Source organism: Struthio camelus, chromosome 24, assembly GCF_040807025.1.
Source record: "Struthio camelus isolate bStrCam1 chromosome 24, bStrCam1.hap1, whole genome shotgun sequence".
Taxonomy (NCBI): domain Eukaryota; kingdom Metazoa; phylum Chordata; class Aves; order Struthioniformes; family Struthionidae; genus Struthio; species Struthio camelus.
In genome coordinates this window covers 6,685,824-6,713,799 of record NC_090965.1, presented here as the reverse complement: position 1 = coordinate 6,713,799, position 27,976 = coordinate 6,685,824, and the positions used below count along the sequence as shown (strand labels likewise).

General features: G+C 60.8%; 1 protein-coding gene across 14 annotated transcripts in view; it reads right to left on the bottom strand.

Moving 5' to 3' along the window:
* SOX13 (SRY-box transcription factor 13) overlaps window positions 1-27,976 on the bottom strand; it is a 45,754-nt gene that overhangs the window by 3,226 nt on the left and 14,552 nt on the right. The window contains exons 1-14 of one of the 14 annotated variants that reach the window (XM_068917917.1): window positions 24,257-24,407; window positions 14,137-14,389; window positions 11,509-11,696; window positions 4,950-5,151; window positions 3,992-4,097; window positions 3,690-3,776; window positions 3,103-3,275; window positions 2,235-2,303; window positions 1,956-2,070; window positions 1,773-1,855; window positions 1,533-1,692; window positions 1,145-1,254; window positions 880-976; window positions 239-382 (exon numbers count right to left, since the gene is read on the bottom strand). In XM_068917917.1, the coding sequence (XP_068774018.1) occupies window positions 239-382; window positions 880-976; window positions 1,145-1,254; window positions 1,533-1,692; window positions 1,773-1,855; window positions 1,956-2,070; window positions 2,235-2,303; window positions 3,103-3,275; window positions 3,690-3,776; window positions 3,992-4,097; window positions 4,950-5,150 (1,345 nt within the window). In that variant the 5' untranslated portion in view covers window position 5,151; window positions 11,509-11,696; window positions 14,137-14,389; window positions 24,257-24,407. Of the gene's footprint in view, window positions 1-238; window positions 383-879; window positions 977-1,144; window positions 1,255-1,532; window positions 1,693-1,772; window positions 1,856-1,955; window positions 2,071-2,234; window positions 2,304-3,102; window positions 3,276-3,689; window positions 3,777-3,991; window positions 4,098-4,949; window positions 5,152-11,508; window positions 11,697-14,136; window positions 14,390-21,135; window positions 21,404-24,256; window positions 24,409-27,976 lie in introns of those variants that run through there. The other 13 variants (XM_068917919.1, XM_068917906.1, XM_068917913.1 and 10 more) reach the window with 13 other exon arrangements.

Here is a 27,976-nt window from a genome sequence, read left to right as displayed (position 1 = left end):
CATGCTCTGGATCCTGCTGATGCCCCAGGGCAGGACAGTGCCTTACACTTTTTAGGCTGGAGATGACACCTTCTTCTGGCTGGTTCCTTGTCTTCCATCTGACCCAAGCTGGGAGCCAAACTGAGCTCTGGCCTCGCACCTGGGAGGCACAGGGTCATCTCAAACAAGAGCGGGAGCAGCAAGGAAGGCTTGGGCCAGCCGAGCAGAGTAAGCCATGCACTGGTACGGGAACACTTACCTAGGATCTTGCTGATGCTGGAGTTGTGCATGTCTGGGAAGGCCTGCAAAATCTTCCGCCTCTCATCCTTTGCCCATACCATGAAAGCATTCATGGGTCGCTTTATGTGATTGTTGTTTCTGGACTCAGGGAAGTGCCGTGAGCCTGCAAAGGGTAGAGTGAGAAAGGTTAGGACCAAGGATGAAATGCAGACACGAAGAAGGAGCAAACAGCAGCCTGCAAAGCAGAGGGAAAGCTTTAAACCTGCAGCAAAGTCATACACTGTACTAGGTTCTTCCCTTAGACCTTCAAATGCTGCGTGGGCAAAGCTCAGAGGGGAACACCCAAGTGTTGGCTAACTTCAGAAGCATGCATGTTAGCATCTCAAAAGGGATATCTTAGGGCCAGCTGCGGGAAGGACTGCAAACCTCTTGATTCTCCTTGAGTTGTGGGTTCTTAGATCCTTTAGGAAAAGAAACTGGCTTCAGCTAGGGAGCTGTGGGGGGGGGGGGGTCTCAGCTCCTGAAAATTGAGCTTTTGGGGCCTTGTGTTAGATATTCACAAACTAAGGGACAGTTTTGAGCAGACATTAGGAAATACAGATTGTGGATTACACTGGTGCTCTTAGCTTCTCTTGAGCTCAGGCACAGTGCCTTCCTTACCATCCATCTCACAGGTTAACAAGGCCTCGTCCAGCCTATGGGCAGGGGTCTCCTCCATCCGCTCCTTCCCTGGGGAAGAATCAATCCCAATGTGGTCCTACAAGAGAGCAGAGGGGCATTTACTGCCAGCCAGGGGCAGGACAGAGCCAGAACGCCTGAGCAGATCCTAAGAGGGGAACCTCCCCATGGATGGAGGCCCTGAGTGTGGCCACTACTGGTGGGGTAAGGTGAGATGAATCACAACCATACAGCAGGTTTTGCTCACCTTTCGGTAGGGGTTACTCAGCGACCCCTCCATGGCCCCGCTGTGGCCGTGCAGCAGCTGCCGCGCGTCCTGGATTGCTTTGGTGATAGCGTCGCCTTCACCCAGGAACCCTGGTGACAAACCAGCGTGGGGCATCCATCAGCACCTCCAAAAATCCCCACAGCACCCAGTCCCACCCCAGCAATCACAACAGGAGCTGCTCAGCCCTATGGGGTGACACAGAGCAGTAAGGTGGCTTCTGTCCACTGAGGACACCCCAGGGAGGACAGACCCCAGGGAGCAGAGATGTCTTCTGTCTAAGGGAGGTGGAATCAGCCAGGAGAGGAACCATCTCTGGACCTGGAGGCCAGAGGAGCATCCATCAGCGAAGGCGTGTTTGGGTACACACCCAAAGGCAGGTTGGACGGGCTCGTCTGTAGGTCCCTTGTGGCCCCGTGACTAGGAGTGAGGGATTGGCAGCTGTTCAACTTCAAGCTGGGTGAACTGGAGGCACTGGGGAGATCGGAGCCTTTGGGTTTGGCTGTCAGGTTCAGTGGCTGCGAGGTTTCCTGCAGAGGAGGGAAGGGAGGGTGAAGCACAAGCCCGCAGGACTCTGGCTTCTGGTGCAGGGGGCAATTTGGGGCTGTACCTGCATCTGGAGGTGGCCTGAGCCGCTGGGCCTCTTCAACGTCGGAGGTGGGGGGCTGTGCAGCAGCTGCACGGGGTAATCCACTGCAGGAAGGAGACCGGGAGAGCCGTTGTGGGGGATGGCCACACTGCACGGCTTGGGTAGTCCCATCCCTCAGCCTTGGGCCCTGGGGACCCATCTCACCTGGTTTGCAAGGGATGGGCTGGATGGGCAGAGCTAGCTGGGAGTCCGGAGTCACGGGAAGGGGCTGGTGACTGGGGGTGAAGGCAGGGATCATAACGTAGGGCATGTTGACCTGCTGGAGGGAAGACAGGAGAGATGCAGAGAGACCTGATAGCTGGTGTGGGACATGGCAGGGGGTGCAGCCCCCTTGCCTGGCCCAGACAGGGGACACGAGCCGGGCACACAGGCTGCAGCTGCTGGGGGCTGAGGGTGTCCCAGGGAGGTGTCCCCCACCTGTACCTGGATCTGCTGCTGCAGCAGGTTGATTTTGTGCTGCTGCTGGATAAGCTGCTGTTGCTGCTTTGCGATCTGGTGGAAAGGGAGACAAAGAGGGTAAGTGGCTTTAACAGCACCATGAAGTGGGGCACTCACTCTGCCGGGGGACTCACAAGCGGCTCCCCAGGGACCCTGCTGGGGCTACAGTCAGGCACAAACTGCCTGCGCACCGGCACAGCAGAGACAGCCACTCTGCAGAGACTCCCGAGGGCTATGGGCAAGCTCTGCTTGGCAACTCCAGCAAGCTCCCCAGGGGCACGTCTGAGACACCTCGAGGGGCAGGGGGAGAGATAAACAAGCGCTGGCGGGATGATGCTTCACCCCACACCCCAACACGTGCCTGGGGACATCCTCCTTGCACATAGTACCCCCAGGGGCTGTTGGAGAGAAAAAAATGGATGTTCAAGAGCAAAGGAGAAAGAAGGGTCAGGAAAAGAGCCAGTGTGGTTTAATTATTTTAAAGAGTGCAATTCTCATTTCCTCGGACACTCATCCACCTGCACATGCAGAAAGGGGCTGGATAAGTACGACTCATATTCTCCTGGTACCATGGAGCAAAACAGGAAGCCTTTGGGATGGACAAGGGAGGACACAGAAAAGGGGAGGGATTTGGGGGGGCAGATGATGCCGAAGCCACACTCCCACCATTTCGAGGGGGACCCCCATCCTCCTGGTCCTGCACCAGCAGCCAGCAGCACTGCCCGCCTCATGCCCAAGGGATCCACGAGGGGATGGATGATCCTGATAACCAGCTCTCCCCGGTTCTCTGCTCCCGCTGCGGGGACGGCCGGGGTTACGGTGGTGGGGAAGGAGGAGAACAGCGGACACCCACCTGCTCTTGCTGCTGCCGCGCCAGCTCCATCTGCTGCTGCTGCTTCTCGAAGAGCATTGCTGCCATGTTCTTCTGCTCCGAGTGGGCCGTCAGGAGCTGGTCCCGGAGCGTGGACAGCTGGTTGATCATAACGAGTAGCTGGAGCTCTTTCTCCGCCAGGCTCTCCTGGGTTCCTGGGCCAAGGAAGAAGCCAAGCAGCTACTGGTCAGGAGCTCGTGGGTGGGTGAACACCATCCCAACTGTAGCTGGGTGCTTGTGGGCGATGCATTGCTAAGGGAGCATGAGAGTGGGATGTGAAACCCCTGACGTGTTCAGGGAAGGGCTAGTGAACCTTCTTGCTTCAGCATTGCCTCTGTGCAGTCAGAGGCAAGTCCTTGCACTCTTTTATCAGTGATGGCCTGCCCCCGCCCCCAATTAAGCGAATATATTTTGTTAAAAAGCTACACATTTTGATTAAATATGGGAAATTACAGCCACATTTCTCCTCCTACTAGCCCAAGAAACACAGGGTTTCCAGCCCAGCGTGTTCAGGCACAAAGAGCAAAAGGGAGCACGGTGGAGGTGGGCAGCAAAGCGCCGAGGCTCACCTTTCACTTCTTTGGACTCCATGGTGTTTCGGCCCAGCAGCCGCTCTTTCCAGTCACTAGACAGCAATTTCTCAATGGTCGGCATAACTGTTGCCGTCGGCACACACCGGGAGGCAGCCCGGCAGAGCGAGGGAGAGGAAAGCTCGGTGAGAACAGCTTGCGGCTCTGCACCATGAAGCGGGATAGCTGTTCCCATCCCGCAGAGCAGAGCTTTGCAAAAACGCCGGGAGGCCCAAAGCAAGCCCCCGGGAGTGGGGAAGTCGGTCCCAGGGGTCTCAGAGGTGCTCGGAAACCTTTCTTACCCTCTTTCAGGTTTCTGTTGAAGTCCAGCTTCTCCTGGCTGCTGACGGTAGGCTCGAAGGCAGACCGCCTGGACTCCAGCGCTTCGCTGGCCGGCGAGCAGGACTCCTGCAACATGCAAAGCGTTACTCGCCGGGGACCCCCATGGATGGGGAGAGTCACAGGTCTCCAGGTAGGGGATGCTCTGAGACAGCCCAGCCTGGCTGGACCACACTTCCCTACAGCACATTCCCTGGGCTGGGGAGCTGCCAGGGAGTTTTTGACAGCATCTCTTTCTCATGGTGCAAAGACTTGTTTGCAAGAGGTTGCTATTATTTATTTAGCCTGCCCTGCTGCTCTGAGCCCCCAGCCTCCCCTTAGGGGCAGAGGTGGGAGTGGGTCTGAGGCTACTGGTCAGGGAGAGACAAAACCCAAAAGCAATTAAAAAGGGAAAATGAAAGGGTTGATCCAGGCCTCTGCGGAGGGACAGCGGAGCATGTCTGCAGGCGGCCAGGGATGGCTCCACGCATCAGGCAAAAGTGCTCAGATCCCAGGGCCGACCCGAGAGCATCGACAATGGCCAGAAAGCCTAGGGGAGCCTCAGGTTTCAGCTTCATTTCCTCAGGATGAAGAATAAGCGTTCAGGGAAAAAACAATCCCCGTCTGCCTGGGGTCAGAGGCCAGCGCATCCCAGGCTGCAGAGCTCTGCCAGCCAGGCAGGACACACCGGGGTAAGGCTGCACTGGCAGCACTGACCCGCAAGACATATGGGACTGGGGACTGGTGGCCTGACACTACCATAGATGAGAGCAAAAAAAAATGACATTGAAGGTGGCAATGCAGAAAGGCCACAGCATTCGAGTTCATCCTGGATGCCTGCGGAAATCTGAATGCTTCCTAAGTGGTGCAATGCCCACACCGGGCATCTCCAGCAGACTCGGTCCCCCTGCGGCGGAGGGAGCGCACGGAGCCCGGACCCACCTGCGGCAGGGCCTGGGGGTCGGTGCCCTCTCTCGGTGGCGGCCCCGGCAAGTCGTTGGCATGGGGCTCGGCGCTCGGTGCAGCCCCCGGCGGGGACTCGTAGCAGCCTTCCTTCTTCTCCTCCGTCTTGATGGTGCAGTTCACCATGCTGCCAGCTCCATCGAGGTCCAGGTGGGGAGAAACGGGGCTCCTCATGGACATCCTGCGGGGCCGGCAGGGCCGTCAGCAGAGCCACGGGGCATCTCTGCTCACCCCCAGGCGACGGGTACCCTCTTTCCCAGCCCTTGCCCCCAGTTTGCAGGGCGCCGGTGTCACCCTTCGCCGTGGTGCCCAAACACACCCAACACACCTCCTTCCTCCAGGCCACCAAGGCAATGGAGCGATAAACAAAGCCCCAAAGTAAACCCACCTAAAAGCATGGGATTTAGGGGCAATGCAAGCGTGGGCCTTTGCACTTCGGCTAACAGCCTACGGGAGAGGAACCCAAGACACGCCGCGACTCGGCCACGGTCGGCCCACGGCACCGGAGACCCGTGCTGAACCCGAGCCCCCGGGAGGCCCCGGCTCTCTGCTCGCGAGCCGACCGTGCCTAGAAAGCCTGCAGGACGGCAGGCAGCTTCCTGTTCCAAAGGGAAATGGAAATCCTGGCCCCGCTAAACAATGCCTGGGATCTCAACCAGAATCGCTCCAGTGGGAGTCCTTGGCGCGTCTCGGAGCTGGGACCGGCCAAGCCAGGGCCAGGCGAGGGGCCGGTGCAGGGCGCGGGGACAGCCGGCCCCGGGGCATCATGACTGCTGGGGCCGGAGTAAATCCCGCTGCCGTCCGAGCCCGCCGGCCCTGCGGAGCCGCGGCCAGGTGCTCCGCTGGGGGTGGCAGCACCCAGGAGCGACCACGAACGCGCTGCGGTGCAGAAGCCGCATCCCCCTGTGGCCGCCGCTGGCCCAGGAGCAGGGCGACAAGCCAACGTGCATGCACTCCAAAGGGATTAGGCATGTCCAAGGGGGAAGAGATGGCCTGCAGCGGTACTAGCAGGGATTTTCCCTCTAAGGGCCACCAACCCGCACGCTGCACAGCAAGAACGGGAACAAACATTGCCCTCCCCAAGCTCGCTTTCCATGCAGGATGACGGGCAAAGAAGGCCATCAGGGAACCCTAGCGGAGGCAGGAGCCAGGCTGCGGGGACAGCGGGAGCACAGGGGCGACCGAGGTGGGGACGGGGCGGCGGGGACCACCGGGCAGCGCTGCTTCTGCAAGGGGCCTCGGACCTCCTCGAGCTCCTGCGGCTCCGAAAACGGGAGCGAGGGGCAGCTCGGGAGCGGGCTGCGGGCCCCGGGCTGGGGCCAGGGCTGGACCTGGCTGCGGGCAGCAATTACATAACAAACAAAGCCCAGCTCAAGCTGCGAATTAATCAAACCGCTGAAAATAAAACCTTCCTCTCAGGAACTTCAAACAAAAGAAACGAAAACAACAAGGCCGGCTGGGTAATGAAAAGCCAGGGCTCTGAATAGGGGACAAAAGGAAGTGGAACAATAGGGTGTTGGACAAAAGCAATAAAGTAAAGGGAAGTGTGACAGCTCAACAATGGGGCACTGTGCGCGCCAGAGTTTCTGATCTTAGCAGGGCTTTTTTTAATCTCGGTTCCCTGCCCTTCGCCGAACAAATCACCGCGCTCTCCAGGCGCTCGGGCTCCCTTTCGGCTTGGGGCTCGGGCAGTACCTGCCCGCACGGCGCCGAGCCGGGGGGCTTCGCCCCTGCCTGCTGGTCCCCCCCGGAGCCGCGGGAGCCGGGCACGGCGGGCAGGGAGCCGCCGACCTCGGCCGCGGAGGAAACGGACGCCTTTGGCAGCAGAAACGGAGGTGGCCGGGAGCCAGAGGGAGGGAAGCGGTGCCTCGCGCGGCCGGGGAAGGGGCGCGCTCCGGCCCCCCGCGGCACGCCGCCGCACCGCAAGGGAAACTGAGGCAGGGAGGCCATCGCCGCGCCGTGCGGGAATAAAGCCGGGAGGCGAGAAGCGCACGGCTGTGCCGGCCACCAAGCGCCTTAGCTGAGCGCAGGCAGGGACGTGGCTTCGCTGCGCCGCCAGGCTCTGCCCGCCGGCTCCAGCCCTCTCCGGAGGAGAGGCCAGAGGAGGCGAACAGCCAAGGGACCGACGAGCATCCTCCCGCGTGGCCCCAGCGACGGCCATGAACCGAGCACGGCTGCCGGTGCGGGGGAAGAGAAGCAGTGAATACTCGGCCGTTTCTTCCTCCTAGCCCTTTTTTAAAGGCAAAAAAACCCCCTCCCTTGCTCAATGCACTCCTGCCACAGGTCCCCGCCGCCGGCTGGCTGCAGCCGGGGAGCGGGCGGCCGCGGCGGCCGCACAATGGGCAAAGCGGGAACAATCGCTCTGCAGCGCCGCGCGATGCCGTCGCGTCGAGGCGCGCACAAAAGCAAAGTCCCGCTCCTCCGGCAGGTCAGGTTTCTATTGTACTTAACCTCCCGGTGCCACTGGAAGTTTACTCTTAAAATGGGCCTGGTACTTTAATAGGGGTCTGTTTGAAAGGGGGGCCTCATTGTGGGTTTGTTATACGGTTTGCCGAACAAAAAAAAAGAAAGAAAAAAGAAAAGAAAAAGGGGAAAAAAAAAAAAACCCCGCGCGGTTATCTTGTTACAGGGCTGGCTGGGTAAGAGGCCGGCGGGGGCAGGCTCAGGTGCTCCGCGCAAGGGCTCCTCTGTCGAGCAGACAATGCGGACGGGAACAATTGCCTTGGCACAGGCAATATGTCTTCATGTAACAGAGCTTCGCCTTTAATGTTTCCTATTTAATGCAGGGCGGCGGGGGAACGGAGCGAGCGGCGCGGGAACGAGCAGAGGCAGCCCGGGGGCTGAAGCCCTGCGCGCTCCAGGCAGGATGCGACCCACACCGGGGCCCCTCGGTGGGGCAGCAGCCTGCTCACCTCGCCCTCCCCTTCCAACGGGGACCAGCCCGTTTCCGCCAGCTTAAACCCTGGCCCAGCAAGTCCAAGGGCTGAGATTTTTTTTTTTTTTTTTTTTTTGGGATGGCGACAGCCAGGAGCGGGTGCAGCTTTTCTTTCTCAACTCGTACCCCTTAAGGGCACATCCTGCAATTCTCCCCGTGCGCCGTGCCACCCTTCCTGGCTACGCACTGATCCTATCTATCATCTCCCCTGTTTGTGCTGCAGCAGAGTGGCTCGAAATGCCAGCGGCAGAGCTGCTAACAACCCGCCACCCTGCCCCGGCACCGCGCGTGCGCTGGGAGAGCCGCGCTGGCGGGCGAGACGCCTGCAACCCCCCCCGGGGCACCCAGAGCCTCGCCGTGCCCGGCGGCGGCCGCATCGCCTGGGCTGAGCCTGCGGCGGGGGCAACGCTCGCCCCAGCCGCTGCAAGGAGGCTCCTGTTCCCGGTCGCCGAGCGCGCGGCTGCGCGACGTCGGGTAACCCCTGCGCGGGGCTCGGCACCACGAGCAGCAGGGTCCGGCCTGAAGCCCGGGGAGGAGGTAAAAACCTTCATGCCAGACGCGGGCCCTGCGAGGGCACCGGCTCTTCATGCACCAGCACTGCAAGTCGCTGCAGCCCCGGAAGAGAAAGCGGCCTCCGCGAGCCTGGCACCGGAGGATGCTCGCTTCCGCCGCAGCACGAGGCCGGCCACGACCTCGCTTTCTGCGCGCAGCACGCGGCGTTGCAGAAAAGGTCGCTGCAGGCAACATCCCTCCTGCACAAAGCGCTCGGAGCAAGGGCAAAGAAAAGCCTGCTAGCGAAGGTGCGGCACGGGCCGGCCCAGTCCTTCCCCGTCGCAGACCCCGTACCTAGTCATTGAAAACCTTGCTGTAACGAAGAGGGTTTCTGCTAGCGGGGCAGCTCGAGGGGAAGCCCGCAAGTGAGCTGCTATCGATTCCCCAAAGCGGCGGCAGGGTTTCTGCCAGTTGCTGAGGCTGAAAGCCAAGCTCTTGCAAAAATAATGGGGGGGGGAACGGACAGAAAGCCCCAAACACAAACTCTCCTGAGTGGCCAGAGCGCAAGGAAGAGCCATAAAAAAGACCCAATTAAGGCAGTCGCAGCTACGTTTTACAGCGGCAATTCCAGCTTTGGCCGTTTCAGAGACAGAAAGGGCAGAAGCGCAGGTACAGGGGCTTGCTCCTGCACTGTCTGGGCGCGATGCGCCCCTTCGCGGGTGCTGGAGCGTGCTTGACTAGGTGCTAATCCTGCCCCGCAGCCAGGTGCTCAGCCTGCCCCACGAGGCAGGCGGCGAAGGCGGCATTCAAGCCGCCTCGCGTTTGCACAAGCCGCACTTCAGCGCTGCAGCGTTTGTGGCCCCCCCCCAGTACCCCCTCGAGAGAGGGCAGAGGGAAAAATAAGACACATACACGTTTTCTGCTTCCAAAAAGGGCCCGAGGAATCCCTGCTGGCCACCGGGAGAGACAATAGCCCGTCTCCTGCCAGATGAGCAGGCCGCTTTCCTGCTAGACTTGGAATGTCCTTTCGGGGCTCTTTCCAACTGTTTCCGCCCAGCGTGCCTTCGCACATAAAAGAATAGACGGCTTCCTCCGAGGGCCGCGCTTGGTGCCCGCGGAGGGATGTCCAGAGACAGCCGCGCCGAGCGGCCCCCGGCGCTGGGGAAGTTCACAAGGTTGCCCTCCCGCCCGGCTGGGGCGCGCGGCTCGCGCCGGCTCCTTGTCTCGGGAAGGACCAGCCCCGTTCAGAAATCACCGCCGGGGACTGGAGAAGTGCCGGTGGCCGGGTCTGCACCGCCGTGGTGCAAGGAGATGCTCCAGCAAAACGCCTTTAGGCACAGGTTCCTCTGTAACTCCCCCCCCCCCGGCTTTCATGAGCTGGGCTTGCAGGATTTTAAACCCAAAGCGGCAGAAACTTCTCGGAGCGATCCGCAGCCGCACCTGCCCAGGCCAGCCCGAACGCCAGCGAAAGGAAAACAAACGGCATGGCCCCATTTCGTGCTGCTCGCGCAAACCCCGGCGAGGTTTGCGGCTGAGACACGGAACGGCTGGCTGGGAGAACGCACACGCTTTCAGTGGGATAAGAAAGAAATTAACACCTTCGGGTGAAAAATATTTGCATTTTTCAACGGGCCCCGCTTTGCACATCCAGCTACAGGAATCAAAGGCGCCCCGCTACAGGCACAGGAATTTGTAAGCGTGGCTCTATGCTTTAGAGGATGATCGCGTCATGCCACGATTAAGTCTCACGAAAGCTATTTGAAACAACATGTATTAGAGCCTTGGGCTTTTCCCAGGGCGAATGGGAAATCGTCAGGCGTCCCAAATGGCAAGTGAGCTGACAGGCACGTCGCCGATGGCTGCTGCTCTGCCCCAGAGTGACCCTCGGACCCCGGCTGCCCCTCTGCATCCGACAAGACCTGGCATCGCAGGAAAGAGCTCTAGCTTCAGGGAGAGCCGGGATTTCCCACTGTCCAAGCAAAACAGACTGGTCTTTGTCCAGCCGCCCTCCATCAGTTCAGGAATGCAATTTCTCTCCCGGCGGAGGGTAACGACCCTGCGCCCACCCTGCCGGCACCTGGCCCGGGGCTCCGGAGAGCCCACGGATTTGGGGCCTGAAACACGCCCACTGGCCCCGCTGCCTGTGCCCTCGGGGCGCGCGGTGGGCACCCAGCCCCACCGGCGGGCACACCTCCGGAAACGTCCCGCGGGGTCGGAGCAAGGCGGTGACGCTGCTGGGAGAGCATCAGCATCACGGAAACTCCGGGCGGCGGCGAACGGGGCTGCCCCCTCGCCGCCTCCCTGCCTGCGGTCCCCGCGCACCCCGACTTCCACCCGGGCCCCTCTGCCCCCGCTCGCCGGCCAGCCCGGGACTGTGCCCGTGCCCCCGCGGGGGGAAGCATCTTGGGGAACCTCTTGCCTCTTTGCAAGGAGGAAGAGTTGCTACTTCCGCAGCTTCAGCATTGCCACGTTATGACTCTTTGAAGGGGAAAAAATAGCATCGATTCTCCATCTACTAAGATGAAAACTAGAAATGGAGGGTTCCTATTACCGCACGGCACTTGGAAGACTGGTCAGCAGGCAAATTTAACCCTAAAGCAATTACCACTAGCTTGAATAGCATTCACTAATTCTCTCCAAAAATCCAACCTGCCTTCTTCAAAGGCCTCTAGGCCATATCTAGTATTGCTAATGAAATGCATATCTCTCTGATGCATGCCAGCAGAGGAGCCCTTCAGAGGTGCACGGGAAAAATCTAATCAGCCCTGCTATTCAAAACTTGGGGAGGGAGGAAAAAAAAATGTGTTAATCACTAAATTCACTTAAGAATTTACACTTGCAAGACAGGGAGAAAAAAAATGAATTCCAAGGCTGTGGCAGAGGGGAAGAAAAGGATCTGGGCTGCTTAACAAAAACGACAGCATCTTCATCATCGCTCTTGCATACACCAGTATAAGATCCCAGCTTTGTGTAAATTGTCTGCGAGCACTGCAAACCTGCCTCTTGCTAGAGCTAAGCTAGAGCAGATTTAGTGCTTAGGGGGAGAAACGCTCTGCTCAGGAACTCAGGTCCCGCTTTTCTAAAAGAGGCTTGTGGAATATTTTCACTTACCTAAATCAAACTCACCCCCCGACCCGGCGCTCGCGCCCTTCCCCTGCCACGTCCTTCAGTGCAAGGCTGTCCTGCGCTGAGGATCCCACGGGCGCCTGGCGGGAAATCCCAGGGCTCGGCTAGCATTCCCGCGTCGAGCCGTTCCCGTGCGCGAGCCTGCACCGCGGAGCGGGACCCCGCTGCAAAGACTGCAAGAGACAAGAGCCAACAGACGGGCGCGGGCGCGTTAGGGCGCGGGAAGGAGAAGCGCCGAGTCTATCAGGTAGCAACGGTCTCTGCTCGCCAGGACGATGGGCGCTCGAAGGTTTCTGGAGGGTTACAGAGCCCAGGGAGAAGCTTGGCCGTGGGTCTAGGCCAGCGGCGGCTTTGCAGGAGGAGGAAGCTGTGCAGAGCCTCCTGCGCAGCGGAGCCTGGGACTGCACGGGGGCACCAGGCTGGCGACGGGGCCTGGCCACGCGCGATGCTCCGCGTGGGGACGTGATGGTGAAAAACGTCTCCAGCGAGAACGATGACAGACAGAGACGCACCGAACAAAAAACTCATGTTCTCTCTGGGTACTCGAGTCCGTTTGATCCCACTTGGCACACATTTAACTGAGCCACTTCCCCAGCCTCCTAATGGCCCCTCTCTTACTAACAATTTCCAATTTGCTGTTAACTCTGGTTTCGCAGGGTTTCTGAGGCTTCTCTTATCAGCTTGCTCCGGTTTCTTATGAGCTGGCAGAGGGACACATCACTGCAAAACGCTTTCCGGCCTTGGCGAAAAGGATTTCTCAGCTGCTCCCTTGCAGCACGGGTGCCTTGCTGGGTGCCGCTCTCCACCTCCATGTGGCGCCTGGCCATGCCTCCGCCACCCAGACCCGCGCGGCCCGCGGGTCCACCGGCACCCGGCTCGCAGGAAACGGCCCTCGCGAGCTTAAACACTTCCAATTCGTGTTTAAATCAGAGACGTGGCGGCTGGGCATGCGTTATCGCTCGCGCGCTACCGCCAGCTTAAGGGCAAGCTTCAAAGCGTGCAAGAAGAACGACCCCAGAAGCAGGACGCAAAGACAAGGAGGCAGCAAGCGTCGGCTGGCTGGAAGCCTTTGCCCGGCAGCGGGAGGCCGCTGCTCCCTGCACGGCCGGGTTTGCCAGGCACCGGCGCGCGCTCCCGCGAGCTGGACAATATGAGCCACTTCTGGTTTTCACGCCTGACCAGTAGTTTTAAAACTATCTCAGTAACTAAATCAAACACAAAGAGGCGGTTGGATCCTTCCCCGGGTGTAAACTGGCACAGGTCCACTGGCTTCACAGCTATGACCCAAACACATTTTTCCTTTACTGGGATGAGTGATAGGAGGGTTTTAAGTAGGGGAAAAATTAAACTGAACATCAGGTGGAACTTCCTGATGGCGAGATTTATTAGCCTAGGAATGATCTCATCAGGGAAGCGGAGGAAACTCCATCGCGCTGGAATTATTTAAAACCGTACAAAGCCCCAAGGAGCGAGGTGCAGGGAACAAGCCCACGCGACTGCCCGCGTGACGGGCTGGGGACTGCTCCGGTCTTTCCCACTTCCTAGCCTCAACAGTCTTGATTTTTTTTTTCCTTTCGGCCAACAAGATGTATCGATAAGAAAGGAAAGAAAAAAAAAAACCCTCCTTGCACAGGTCACGGCTTTGCAAGGCAGAGGCCGGCGGTGGAGTCGGAGCAGCCCTGCTCCAAGGAGCCGGCGGTGCCCGGGCAGGCAACCAGGAGAGCACGAGGAAGGGGAGAAGCAGCCAGGTCGTGGCACCGAGGTCAGAGACCCGAGTGCCACCGCCAGCAATTAGCAAAAAAAAAAAAAAAAAAAAAAGCCACTAATTTCTGAGAAGGTCACAGGAGAGCAGAGTAAAACCCAGCTTTGCCCCATGAAGACATGTCATTTGGGAAGAGCAAGGCTAAAGCGTGGGAAGGGGTTTTATTACTTTGCAAGCGCAGAAATCTTCCCATTGCCTCCTCCCTGCCTTTCCTTTCTTCCCCTTCATTCTAAGCCAGTGCTGCATAACAAATGCTGAAACATATTAAAAGGGAAGATGTAGGGGAAAAGTGAAGAGAGAGGAACTTTGAAGACTATGTATTTCCTCTTTCCTTTTTTTCTGCCTCAGAAATCTTTTTTCTAAAAAAAAAAAAATAAATCAAGTTCCACACAAATTTCTTCCCTCTCAGAAGACTTTGCCTGGCTGGTTGCTGGCTGGGGAGAAACCGCAGCAAAACCTGCACGGCTCTGCCAGCTACCGAGCCTTTTCCCCGGTACACGGGGGATGCCGGCCGGATCAGGCCCCGGCCCCACCGACACCGACAGCGGCGACAACCCCGGGCGTCGGGGAGCCGCCGGGGTCCCTGGCGCCTCTCCTGCCCCCGGGGGCCTTGCCAGCCCCCCTGCTTCGACCCCCCCGCTGCTCCTTCCCTGCAAGCCCATCAATAAAGGGCATCGGCTGGTTCAGTCGCTCCATTCTCCAGCTCTGCAAATTTAATCGGTTTGCTGCAAATGACCAGTTACGGGAAAGAAATTATAAAAAAAGCGTCGGAGCAAACAAACAAAAGCCTTCCGGCGAGGGAGGTGAGGGCGGATGGCAGAGCCGGGGCGCGGGACCGGCAGGCGACTTACCCAGCGCGGAGCGGAGAAGGAGCCCGGCTGTCGCGTCTCCCTCCTTTTCGTCACCCTGGCCGTCCTCCCCTCACCCAAAAGCAGCCCTCCGGCTTATCTGAGCGGCCGATCGCAACGTCGGGTTGGTGCGATTTCACGCGCTCAGCACTTCCAGGCGGTACGGAGGGCACGTTTGACTCGGCTTGCTCGTAAACAGTACTTTCCTATCGCATGACGGAGGGACCAAGACATTTGAGCCTTTTCCTCTCCTGCTCTGTGTTTAGAAAAAAAAAAAAAAAAAAGACATTGAGCTAATCTGATTTGATAGCTATCTGCCCCCACGCACCTTTAGGACTAAAGGGTACGGGGAGGTGGAGCTGTTTCTAAACGCTTTTTCCGTGCGCGGCGAGCGCCCGATGCGTGGGACACCGCGTCAGGTGAGGCTCGCGGCAGGCTGCTCTTTCGGCACGGCTCCGAACCGGCCCGAGCCCACCCGCGGGGCCCCTCGGCGAGAGGGGACCCCCGCAGCCGTCCCCGCCGGGGCTGCGCGGGGTCTCCCGCCTCCCTCGGAGCCTCCGCAGGGAAAGCCAGCCCGCCCGGGGGGGGGGTCTCGGCCGCCCGCTCGCCTCCGTGACCGCGGCCGAGCCAGTTCCCAGCTTGTGCCTCCGCGGCCCCGAAAGCCACGCTAGCGACCCCGGCGATGGGAGATGCTCCCACCGGTGCAACCCCCGCCCCAGCACCACCACCCCTCGTTGACCTTCTCGGAGCATTTTATACCTCCTCCAAATGCCTTTTTTTTTTTTTTTTTCCAGCAGCCACCTCCAGGCTTGGGGTGACCCCCCACCTCTGTGGGCCGATTTGATCTTTCCACCCCCCCCATTTCTTTTTTTTTTTTTTTTTGGTCATTCTTCTCTTTTGCAGAAGAGCTGGGCGCGCACGTGAGCCCCGAAGCGGGGATGGGCGCCCCGGCAAATTCGAACTCGGCACCCAGAGCCGCCGGCGACTTCTGAACGCGGCGCGGCTCTGCGCGTTTCCGCCTTCGGCGTCTCGCCGCAACGCTTCTCTCCCCGAAGACCTGCCATGAACCCCGGATGTTTTAGAGGCGTTCACCTTGTACGGCTTTCTGAACCGCACCAGGAAAGTCAGCAGCGCCGTGCAGAGCTCCGGCCTCGCTCCGCCAAGCCCCCTCCACCCTCCCCAGCTGCTCCGGCAGAGATCGCTCCGCACGGATTCGGGGCAGGGGTTAAGTCCACGTCCCAGCTGCTGGGGCCAGTTGACATTTTAACAACAGATTTTTTTTTTTTCTGCTGGCGTGACAGGAGCTGCTCCGCAGTTGGGCGGTGCAATCGTCGACTTTTCTCTGAAAGAAGAGGAAGCCTCAAGCATCCGTGCTGCTAAGTGCCTGGAGCTGCCCGTCAGCTGCCCCAAGTCATCACACCCTCACTCCCGGCAAACCCTGAGCTCCACTCCTGCCGCGTTTCACACGCCGAGAAGAGTCACGGCTGGTTAGTGTGGACGAAGACCCCCCAAGGAAAACGCTTTTGGCCTGACTTCACCCCCCTCGTTAGTGTAAGTTGGAGTCACTTTGACGGCATCACCCCTCGTTTATGGGGTGCATTCAGGCCGTCGCGTTGATGACCAGTAGGTAGCTCAGTGCCGTCCAGCCCATTGCTCTCCACCCCTGCAGGGCCAGCCAGGGCTCCTCCAACGCCCGGGACAGGCTTCACAGCCGTGTCCCCCGCAGACGGGGGCTTCATCCCTCCGGCATCACCTCCCAGGGAAGGCAGCTTCCCGGGAGCGACGCGGGCCACCTACCGAGGCTCTGGCGGGCGGCGCGGAGGGGCTAATTTGCAGATAGCAATGCGGCAGGAGGGAGAGGGGGGGTCTGGCTCATGCCATTTTTATCACTCCCATTACTCTGGTTTGGGGAGACACCCCCCCACACACACCCCTTCCCTGCTCAACTCAGCTCCCAGTCAAGCTTCCAGCTTTTGTTCAAAGGAAAAACATTGTTTTTTCCCCAAACGGCTCGCTGCAGGCTGAGCGGAGCCAAAGCAACCCTGCCTATCAGTTCCTCCTGCGAGATATCGGGTTCCCCCCTCCGGTGAACAGCCTGGAGAGGGAGCGGGGGGGAGAAGAGGGTATTTCATCAGCACAGATCCGTCGGAGCAATTCTGCACCAACCTCCCCCAGCCCGGGGCCAGGCAGCGGCCCCGGGGTTCAGCGCCCGCCGCAGCCCCGGGCAGCGGATGTCACAGACCGAGCACCTGGCAGCGGGCAGGAAGGAGAACCGTGCCACGGTCCCTCCAGGTTCGCCAAACCACAAGAAAACCCTCCTCTCTGCAGAAGCGCGACGATCCAGCCGATGCTAATACCAGCCTCGTGTTTCCACCGTCCCCTCCCTGCTCTCCCAACCCCAGCCCGGACCAGATGCATTTTTAAAAGCATTCCTTGCATTGGTTTTACCATCTCCGAAGGCAATGCCTGAGCAGCCGGGACGGACCCTGCCCCGAGGCCCCGTCTCTGCTGCTCGCTGGCCGTCAGCCAGACGGGCAGGCGCTGCCCTCTCCGCTCCCGGGCTGCGCTCCTCTCTTCCACGGGAGCAAAGAGATTTGGGGACCCCGCTTTCAGCCCGGCAGGATTATTTCCATTGCACGACGCTAACGAAGCAAAGACGAGGGCAGAGGCGCCGCTCCCCGTTTGCCGGGGGGGATTCAGTGGCCCCCAGCCTGCCCGGGGGGGGAGCGCTCCCCGCGCCGTGCAGCCCGCGCCGGCGCACAAGGGGCTCTTTGTGCCCCCGCGGCTCCTGCGGCACCTGTTTGCCCCTCCGCCCCGCTCCCTCCTCCCGTAGCCTTATTTACCCTCGTCTCCCCAGGGCTGCTCCCGAGGGCCTTGGCAGCTCCTCCGGCCACGTGCCTGGTCCCAGCTCGCCCGCCCGGCCCGGCCCGGCGGCGCGGTGGGCAAGCGCAGTCGCTGCGCACGCATGCACGCACGCCGAGGCACGCGCGCCCGTTGTCCGCTTCCGGGTGAGCAGGGCACGAGGGCAGCGCAGGGAGGACGAGAGCGGCCGGAGGCCTTCAACGCCGCCCTGGCAGCGCCCGCGCTTGGCCGCCGGAGCCGCGGGGCCGCCCGCCGCCTCCCTGCAGCCCCGCCGGGCTGGAGGCGGTCGGGAGCTCCGCAGAGCAGGGGCCGGTCCAAAGGAGGATGCTGCCGGCATCGGCATTTCCCCGCTCCGGTTCCTGGAACGGACCCACAAACCCAACACAAAGCAGCAAGAAGGACTGGGCACAAAGGCCAGAGTTCAATTTTTATATTATAAAGCCAAGGCCAGTATTGCACCTGAATACCCAAATCGCAGCCTGAGAGCCTCCAAGAAAAGCGCATGTTGCATTGCCTGTGTCCATGCAGCAGCCAGCGCAGGTACGGATGGATCCTCCACAGCCCCAGCCGTGCCCTCAAATTAACCCTTTGGCTCCTGAAGGCGCCTGCATCATGGCAAGGACACAGCAGGGCCGACTCCAGGCCGGCCGCCTCATCCGGGCGGGAATTCCCCCGCAGAGCTGCCACGGGACAGACGCGTCTGGGACGGCAGCGCCCGCACCGCAGGGATATCCTGTCCGCACCGCAAGGATATCCCCGGCCGCCCTGCCAGCAAATCCCCTCCTGCGCAGCCCAGCCCCAGAGGCAGGCTCATGTGCAAACCTCTGCCCCAGGGGAGGCACTTTCCTGCTGGGAGTGCAAGGTAGAACAATAGGGCCGAGCCCTCTATTGTTCTAGACAAAAGATAAGCAGGGCTGCGGCAATCCCGGCCATAAACCCGTCCGCCCTCGGCGGGCAGACAGGCCTGCCAGCCTGCATGGGGCAGAGGCTGCTGGTTTCCAAAATTAGCAGGCGCGTTAGAGGGGCTGCACGATGTGTTTTATGCAGCACATGCACGTACATGTGCACACACGCGCACACACACACACGCACAGAGCAGGGTACGTCCCGAGTTGCACAAGCCTCAGGCACCGACGTGGCCCCACGCGGCCCCGGCACCAGGACATTCAGCATTAGCACCTCCACAGTCGGGTGGCATCGACCTGCTCTCCCGGCAGAGCCCCGGCCCCCTGCCCGCCACCAGGACTTACAAAACCAAGTCCCGGGCCGTCGACCACGGTGGCTGAAAAGCCGTGTCTCCTCCGTGCCAGGAAAGAGCACCGCGAGCGCCCGGAGGGAGCCCGCCGGCACGGCCAGACCCCGGCGCCTCGCTCCCGCGTCACCCGACAGCCCTGCTAACTCGAACAGGTTGACTTTTACGTCCCAAGAGTTTCGCTTCCCGGCCCTCGCACGGCAGCGCGGGCTGCGCGGCTTGGGCCCCATCGGCAGGGCGACGCGGCAGCCCAAGCCCCGCGCAGGCAGCCCCAGCCACCGGGCGCTGCTGGCAAAGCCCTGAAGTGCCTGCGTCAGCCTGTTTGCGTTTCTGCTCTTCCTTCGCGCAAGCTGGACCCTGGCTCAGCCCGGCTCAGAATAACCCCGCTTTGCGACGGCGAGGAGGATCAAACAGCCCCATTGCTCTCACTGCTACCCCACATCCCTTTGCTATATTTAATTCATAACCTTACCGTCTTTCCTCTCAACAGGCAGTGAAGTGTCTCAGCTGCCTTCAACCGTCAGAATTAAAAAATAATGACTCAGGCCAGCAGATTTTGGCCAGGGCTAGTGAGTGTTCCCAGGGCTCTTGCAGGCTGCTTTAATGATGAGCCACATTATCTTGTTCCTCTCTGATAAGACACCCGGGGGGACGTGATGGGGGAGGGCACCCGGCCTCTGAAGCCACTAGACTGCATCTTTTATAACGGTCACACGCCTAAAGCAGGCCTAGACGGTAATGGAGCATTAAATTATGGAGAGGCAGAATTTCAAATATTTCAGATCCATCTCCCAGTTTGCATTCTTCAGCTAAATGGCTGCGAGCAGGAGAGGGACAAGGAGGGCAGGGAAGGGAGCCTCCCTCTCTTGCAATGCTCACAGAAGTAGCTTTCTCCTTGAAAAAAAAAAAATCTCACTTAAACTAAGAGCAGCTGCAAAGCCATCCGAAGCAGGACTTACACAAACGCTTTGTTAAAGCAGATTCACGCCGCATCCCTCACTCATTTTTTTCAGTGCCCCATGCAAACGGCTGGGGCGCTCCTGACCGGCGGCGGGGCTCGGGGTGGGCAGCCCCGTCCCCTCCGCCGCCCGCTCCTCCCGCGCCGCCGCCGAGCCGGGGCACTCGGGCACACCAAGGGCCATTGTTCGGGGCTGGATCGGCTCCAGCTTTGGACATATGGTCCTGGAGCAGGTGGACAAAGCACGGCGGGGTGGGAGGGAGGGCTTCCAAACAACAGCAAATTTTCCAAAAGTTGACGCCTTTGACTCTGCCAACTTTCCCCCCCCGCTGGAAACGGCAGCAGGGCGCCAACCCGCGCGCCCCTCAGCCACGCGCAAGCAGGGCCCAGCAATTAAAAGCTCATTTGAGCACGGGACACGGCCTGGCCCGAGATACCGGTACGTGGCCCTCACTGAGGTCAGCAGCAGCGGTAAGGTACACAAAAAGGAGCAGATTTGGCTCCTGAAGATATTATCCAAACGGAGCAGGACAGGGTAAAAAGCACTGATGTATTTTCTGGCAGAACTGTCATAAGCTGCACTAATTTATTTTCCTTTTGTAGGTTCTTCACTGGGCTCAAAGTGGGCGGAAACTGGTGGTGCATCGTGCAAAACTTGAAGAGTTTCCCAAATCTTCCTCCCTGCAGCGTAATGAAACCAAAACCTCCCCGAGTTTGTGAAAAATAAACAAACGGAGCCTAGAGGAGCCCCGCGTGGCTTGTCGGGGGTCACTGCGACGCTGGCCGGACCCCACCGGGGCAGTGCCCCAGCCTTGGCCGCTGTGTTTCTGGGCTCTCCCTCCTGAGCCCTGCATCAGCCCCTCTGCCAGGCCACGCTGCGATCAGACACGCAAAAGGACGCGGCTCCGACAAAGCAGTATTTTCTAGCTGAGGGAAAAGAAAACAAATACAGATTTTTCATCGACAGTTCCCCGTTGGTAGGGATGCTACGTGCAGCAACACGGCCACACGAAAGGAGAACAAAAGAGTCAAGCGGCCTTTCTCCACCTCATTTCCCAGCAGCGTCTCCGGCAGTAGGTAGCAACTGCCCTGCAACTGCCCTGCCTGTGAGTGCATTTTTTCTTCCAATAAACACTTTTTTTTTTTTAGGAAAACAAACAGTGTGCATTTTATTAGCACGGCTGGGAACTTCCAGGGTGTAAAACCCGAGCAGAGATGCACTGACAGTGTGTCTGCACAATCGGTCGCAACCGCCTGTTAGAGGTCGTCTCTTAGGTAATAAAAGCTTTTCTGATTTCTGCAATTACACATGTACACATGAAGCAAGCCGAACCCAAAAGCACGCTAAGCGTTTGCCGTGGGATAAACCTGAAGCAGCCAGGATGGCAGGTCACGGCGGCCGCACAAAGCAGAGCTCGCTGCGCCGGCGGGACGGCAAGCGGGCGCGCGGGCCACTGGCCCGCAGGTTTTCCTGCTGCTCTGCCGGCCCCGAGGGACCCGACCACGCGAGTCTGCCAGGTCCCTGAGAGTAGCAGAGCCGTGAGTCCTGCTGCTACGCCAACCTGCTTGAACCACACCAAAATCCTTCAAAGTTTCTTTGGCTTTGTCTTAGGTACGGGAACAGGAGACATCACAGAGCAGCCGCAACTTGGCCTACGAAAGCGGAGGCCTGGGAACAACGCATGCAACTCGGCTCCCACGGCGCGGTGGGCAAAGCTTTTGCACCCCACAGATCACCAGCAACGACTATCCGAACAACCCCACGCTCCCCAGCAAAATTCAAAAGCTCTAAAGGCCACGGGGGGCCCTGCAGCCCTGAGGAGGTGCCGTCCCTGCTCTTGGAGGGCCACCTGCAGCGGTCGTGCAAGCCCGCCGGCACCAGGCCAGCAGCCCCCACCTCCCTTCCCCGCTGCTAGACCAAGACACTCACCTTGAGAGCAGAAAACAAGCTCCGTAGCACGCTACCGATTCCCCGAGCCAGCCATTGTCCACCTTCCCTGGACCAGTTTGCGGCACCAGTAGCTGCTGCTCAGCCCCAGCAAGTCTCCGTTCCAGAAAGGCCACAGACAGCAGCGGCTGCAAGTGCTCCGGGAGCCCATCAGCAAGCAACCAATGTAAAAATAAACCCACTGAAAGGCTAGATGTACTGTGCTTCTGCCACTGCGTTCCCTGCACGGACAGAAAAACCCTTCCTCTGCATCCCATGAACGAAATTAAACCCCCCTCCAGCAAATAACAAGTTTACAATCCTGCTGCATCCTCACTACTCACCCCAGCACAGCTCCCCCAGCAAAGCCATTTAAAATTGGCATTTCAGCAGAGAGACAAAAAGTCAAACTATTCCCCCCCCAGGACATCTTGCCCTCCTCCGTGCTGGCAGGAAGAAAGTTTGCTTGTCAGCAGGACTTTCCGGAGGGGGTGGTTTGGGTGCTCAGATTTGGCAAGGATAAAAAAAGTAGCAGCATAAGGGGCATGCCGGCGTAGGTAAAGAGAACAGACGGCGCTAAGTGCTCTGCTTGAGAATGGAAAAACGTGCCCAGCACGTTCAGTGCGATAGCCCGGAGCGCCTGCCTCAGCAAATGAGTTTAGCAGGAGATAATGTATTTTTAAAAGTTTGTGATCTCTGTTCCTACCTATTAGGCTGCGAGGAAGGGAATTCACCTCCTGTGCAAGATGCCAAATCGGATCCCCAGGGAGAACCACGGCGCGAGCCCCGAGCCCGAGGAGAGCGGCGCCCGCAACAGCTCGCCGCTCGAGCGGCAGCTTTGCCATTCATAAGAAAGTGAAACAAATAAACAGCACAAAGGGAGATGCTGGTAAAAATGTGTCGGTAGCAAATGGTTTAGAAAAATGTCTTTAGCCTGCCCACGTTTGTCAAAGGACACCAGCTATTTTTAACGCAAAGCCTCTGAAATCACCAGCTTTCAGAAAAAATACTGTCTCAGTGTCAACTGAATGGATTCTGTATGAAATTAAATTGAACTAAAAGGAAATTGCATGAATTGCAAACACGAGTTATTGGCTCAGTAGAAGAGTAACTGAGTGATATTATCTGGTCTGTGCTATGGAGAAAATCACATTAACTGAGCTAATGGTCCTTTTTCACCCCTAAAATCTATTACTCCAAATTTGCTTTGGAAGTTAAATGTTTTCCATACTGAAGGTACCTTAAAAGATGTTAACTGTGACTTGAACAATACGCAGCTACAGTCCACAGTTTTTCCTGGGTAGCATCCCTCACTGGCAAAGAAATCCCTGCATAAAATACTGGAAATCGTTAGCCTGAGGTGGAAAGAGGCAAGCTTTCTATTTATTTGCACAATTCACTTGAAAACCTCTCATTTACTGCTCCCTCAGCAATACATCTTTTGGTTTCCCTCTGCCACCACTGCTCCTTTAACTTTGTCGCTATTTAACCCTCGAGCATCCTGCGAGGTGCCTGCGGGCGAGCCCCAGCCCCAGCGAGGGCGGCTGCGGCTCGTCCCCGGGGTGGCTCAGGTGCTCCCCGAACACGAGCGGTCCCCAAAGCGCGTGAAAGCCCCCAGGGTCCCCCCCATCGCCCTCGGTGGCTGCGACCGCCCTGCCACAGCACCGCCAGGGTGCGAGACGAACCGCTGAATCCCACCAAAGTCGATGGGAGAAATCCCAGTGACGGGAAGGCGCCCGACCGCCAAAGGTCCCAGCGAGTGGTGGGTCTGCGGCTTTGGCCCCCAGCTACTGAAATCAGCTCAGAGCGGGTCAGAAACACTACTACCACGAGCGGGTAAGACCCGCCACCACTGCCGAGGAAGGTGTAATTTCGGTGCCAAGGTTTATTCGTTATTCGGCTCCTGCAAGCGACATAGTTCGGCGCTGACTCCGCTACCACAGTCTCTCTCTGGCAGTGCATTATCAGAACGGTGTTTATTAAAACAGCCCCAACCCCTGCTAGACACACAAACATCTGCGCACAGCACCGCCAGCAAGTTTTCCTGCCCGGACTCCACAGCAGTGTCAAAACGCAGCTCCCCGGGCAGCACGGGAGGTGATGCTGTTGCAGGGGAGAGACATCGCCTCTCCCCTCTGAGCGCTCCCCAAAAAGCCAGCGAGAGAAGCGTGCGAAGGGGCAGGAGCGCGGCTCACCCGGCCTGCGGTGCCGCAGGGGACGAGGGCCGGGGACCCCAGCCCTGCGCCTCTCCTGAACGCTCCCAATCCCCCCGTGCGTGTGCAAACCCGGCAGAGACAAGCGTGCGCTGGGGTGACCGGTGCCGGCTGCCGGGGCACCGGTGCACGGTGCATGCTGGCGCGCGGTGTCTGTGCGTGGCATGTGCTGTCTGTCTGTCTGGGGACAGTGTCTGTCTGTGCACAGTGGTGGACGGTGACCCTCTGCTGCTGTGTCCGGAGGGACCACCAGCCTAGACCCTGTTGTCCCCGCATCCTTGCAGCCGCAGACTGCCTGGCGTGTCCCACTCAGAAATAACCCAGCGGGCAGCGGGGACATGGGGACAGGAGCCACCGTAACCAGGGGGAGAGGGAAGGGGTGAGAAACCTTCCCGGGGCAGGGGGTGGCCTGGGGGTCCCGGGGGACATCTAGGGGGTAGCCTCTCGGTCGGGGGAGGTGGCCCATGGGTTAACCCCTTGCCTGCCGGCCCAGGGCCGCGGGGGGGGGTGCCCAGGGTTAACCTCTTGCTTGCCGCGGCTCTCCCCCTCCCTGGGCTCGGCTGCCGGCGCCGGGGGCTCTCGGAAGAGTTTGCAGCCCCTCAACTTTGCAGCGGGGACGGGACTGTGCGGGGAAGGGCCCAGAGCTTCCTTCACGCCCTTTGGCTTCTCCTAACTAAGCAGAGGGGTGTTGGGGACGGGGGGGTCCCTGCCAGGCACCCCCACACACACACACACACACCCAGCCCAGCGGGGATCGGGGACCGCGAGCCGGGAACGGGGACCGCGAGCCGGGACGATGCTCTCCCTCTGGGACCGTGTCCCCTCCCCGGGGGCCGTGCCCGTGTCCCCTCCCCGGGGCCGTGCCCGTGTCCCCTCCCCGGGGCCGTGCCCGTGTCCCCGGCCGCACTCACGGCTCCGCCGCGCTGCTGCCGCTGCCGGTACCGGTACCGGTACCGCTGCCGGCTCCGCCGCCGCCGCGCGCGGCTCAGGTCCGCTCCATGTCCCCGGCGCCTCCGCTGGGAGCTGCCCCGGCGCCGGGCGGAGAGAGGGAGCGAGGAGGAGGAGGAGGAGGAGGAGGAGGAGAGGAGGAGGAGGAGGAGGAGAGGAGGAGGAGGGCCGCCCGTCCAGCCAGCCAGCAGCCGGCTCCGGGGCGGCCCCTGTGCCCCGTCCCCTCCCTCCCGCACCCGCTGCCCGGCCGGGGGACCCACGCGTGACACCGCCGGGAGCCCCCGGCCAGCTCGCGACCGCGTCCTGTGGTGGGGGGGCGAAGCACCCCCAAAGGCAGAGGCATGACCTGGAGCGAGCTTCCTCCCCCCCCCAAAACCCTGGCGGCACCCCCTGGGAGCCCCCCGGCTCCCCCGTCCTCGCCACGGTCAGTCCTGACGGACACGCAGCCCTGGGGGCTTCCTTCCCGCTGCGCCCAGACCCCCAGCCTCGGGGTCCAGCCCCCCCCCACGCTGCCTCCAAAGGCTCTGACTTTTCCCTGCATTTCCGAAGAGGGGGGCTCGGTTTCTCCCCAGCATCTCCCGCTCGCCCTCCGCCCGGAGCTGTGCCGGCAGCCCTGCGCCCTTGGGCTTCCCCGCTGTGAGCGGGAACGTCTCCTTCCCCTGGGGCGGCAGCAGCTGTGCCCCCACGTGCCCCCAGCCCCGCAGGCGTGGGGCAGGGCAGGCAGCGCTCCGGGCCGGGGGTCTCGCCGGCTCCCAGCTAGCTGCATCCCAGCAGGATGCTCTCCCAGGCTTGTTTCGCCACCGCGTTGCAGTGTGTCACATCCACGTGGTCCTCTGGGGACGTGGGGATTTGATTGCTAGGGGTGGGCTGGCAAGATACCCGGCTCGCCGAGCGCACGGCCCGCAAGGCAGGAGGAGAGTCCCGAAAGCGTGGCTGAACTTCCTCGGGGCGCCCCACGTCCAACGACAGACCCCGAAGGGCCAACATACCTGCGGGGCAGGGGCTGGACCAGGCAGAGCCCGCGCTGCCTCCCAGCCGGATGCAAAGCGTTCCCACGCGTGGGCGGCGTGTCCGTCCGGACCGCGCCGCCTGGGAGCCTGGGCCCGGCCGAACGCTCGTACGCTCTCCTCAAAGGCGAGAGGGCGGCCGGGCCGCGCGGGAAACGCGGTCACCGGCCTTCCCGAAGGAAAACACACTTCACTGGGGCCAAAGCGATGCTCCGGTTGTGGGGTCTCGTTTGGAAACGACTGTGTCGACAAAAAACATTTTATTCTGTCTTATAAAATCTTCTTTAAAGTATTATGTCGACACTGAAGGAGAACTGTTTACGTTTCGCCAAAGGGGAAAATTCCCATTGACTTGAAGCAGTTTCCTCCCCCAACACCATCATGTTGTTCCATGGGAAATTTTTTTTTGTTTTTTTTTGGTTTTTTGCAAACTTTGTTTTCATCCAGTCCCAGGACTAGCAAACAACAACAATTCAAGCTCTTGGGACTGCAGTCTGGTTCCCACTCAGCTGGGACAGCCCTGCTCACCAAGCAGCCAGGCGCTAACCTGGAAAACTGGCTTTCCAGAGGCACGGAGGCGCCAGCATCCGCCCCGCCACCAGGAGCGGCCCCCTCGCCCTGCCAAACCTCGGCAGCAACGTTAGCGCACACAAACGAGGACAGCGGCGGTGCAAAGTCCCCGGGCAGGCGCCGAGGGCAGGGCACAGCACGACGGGCAAGGCAGGAGCTATCCGGGAGAGCTTCCCATCTGGTGTCTTCCCCGGAAGATCACTAAACGCCAGCGAGCGGTCTGCACCCGCCCATCCCAGGGCGTTCAGGAGCACGGGGGGGGTGTGGGGGGGGTCTCTGCCCCTTTCGGAGAGGGAGAAACTGAGACCCGGAGGGGGAAGTGCATTCCCGGAGCCGTGCAGCTAGCAGCAAACGGGTGGCGGGGCCGGACGCAGGGGCAGCTCGGCCCCGCGGCCCCTCCGAACCCGCTGCCCCGGCCCGGCCGGGGAGGCCGAACCCCGCGGGGGGACCGGCTCGCTCCCGGGGGGAGCCTCCGGCCGGCGCATCCCCCGCCCCGGCTGGACAGTAACAAAGGGGCCGAGGACCCGCGCCAGGACCAGCCGAAAAAAGGGGCGAGCGGCTTTGTTCGGGTCGTCATAGCAACAGCCAGGCCACCACTTTCACTTTCCTTTCCGTCCTTTCCCCCCCCCATCGGCGGTGGCACCACGGTGGCCACGGTGGCCCCACGCTGGCCGCGGTGGCCTTCCTCGCCCCCCGGTATCCCGCGGCATCACGCCGCCCGCCCGGGCGCCTGTCGCGCCGCCCTGCCTCCGGCATCGCCCCCCTGGCCGGGGCCACCAGCCGTCCCCAGCCCTGCACGCAAGGGCCCCGTGCCCGTCCCCTGCCGTCGCCCTCCGAGCTTTCTGCTTCCCTCAGCAGAAGGAAGCTGGGACAATGGGTGGAGGGGCCAGGAAAGCTGGTGGGGGCAAAGATCCCGCCGCCGCCGCCGGGGCCGGGGGGGAACGGAGCGGGAAGGCAGAGCCAGCCCTCGCCTTCCTCTTCCCAAGCCGCCCGCCCTGCCGCCGGCTCTCCCTGGCCGCAGCGCTCACGCCGCGGCTTTGTGCTGGCCGCGAGTCCCGGCCCCCGGCTCGCAGGATACCGTCGCCTGAGTCATGGAAATGGTTCAGACAATGGCTTGGCCCCTTTATAACTGGCCGGAGGGGGCAAAGCAGGGAGAACAAATCCGACCTGGCTTCCTGCGCGGAAGCGGGCCCATTGTTTGAAGCGGGCATGTGCTTCGCTCCTCGCCAGCCTGGGAAAGCTGCAAAACTACCGCTGACCAGGAGCAAGCCGCGCGGATGCGGCCGGTGGCGTCTGCGGCTCCCGAAGCTCACGCTCCTCCCGTAACCATCTTAGGAAGACGCGGCCGGGAGCGCGGCCGCTGCCCGGGAGGTCAGCCTCGGGTGCCTTGGCTGATGGCAGACAGGGGGAGATGGGGTCCCAACCGTCCCCGCCGCTGCCCTGCCGACCTGCCTCGCACACCCCGCGACGCCCCGCAGCCGACGCCGGCGCCAAGTGCTGCTCTCCAAAAGGCTGGGCCGGATGGGTAGAGCCACGGGCCAGCACCCCCAGACCATCCCTTGCAGAGCGCCACAAACCCCAAGGCTCGAAGCGCTGCAGCGTGCAAGAGAGGAGGGCTGCGCGAGGCCGGCGCTGCAGCCCCGGCCGGGCAGCCGCGCTGCGCGAACAGGCTCCCCGTGACACGTACGGACGCGCGCACGTTGTGGCCTTGCATTGCGTGGGCGCGCGCAGGCAGGCAGACGGACGCACATCTGCAGCGCGTTAGACCCGAGCTGATACGACAAAGCTAACGGAGAAGCACGAGCTCTGGAAACGCGGCGGCTCTCGGGCTGCCCTCAGCTCACCCTGTTGCACCTAAATCTCGCGGTCCGTACGGTTCGAGGGACACGGCAAGGCCGAGCGCGCCCCGGCCGCGAGCCAAGGGCGAGCGGCAGCGCTCCCCCAGCGCCGCGTCTCGCCCCAGCCCCCTGCACCCGGAGCGGTGGCAGAGCTGTCCCTGTCGGCTGGCACCCAACCGGCACCGTCCTCCGAGCGACTTCTCCGCTCTTCCCCCAGTGCTGACGGTGACGCCCGTACCGAGGGATGACGGCGCTTCTCCGTTTACAG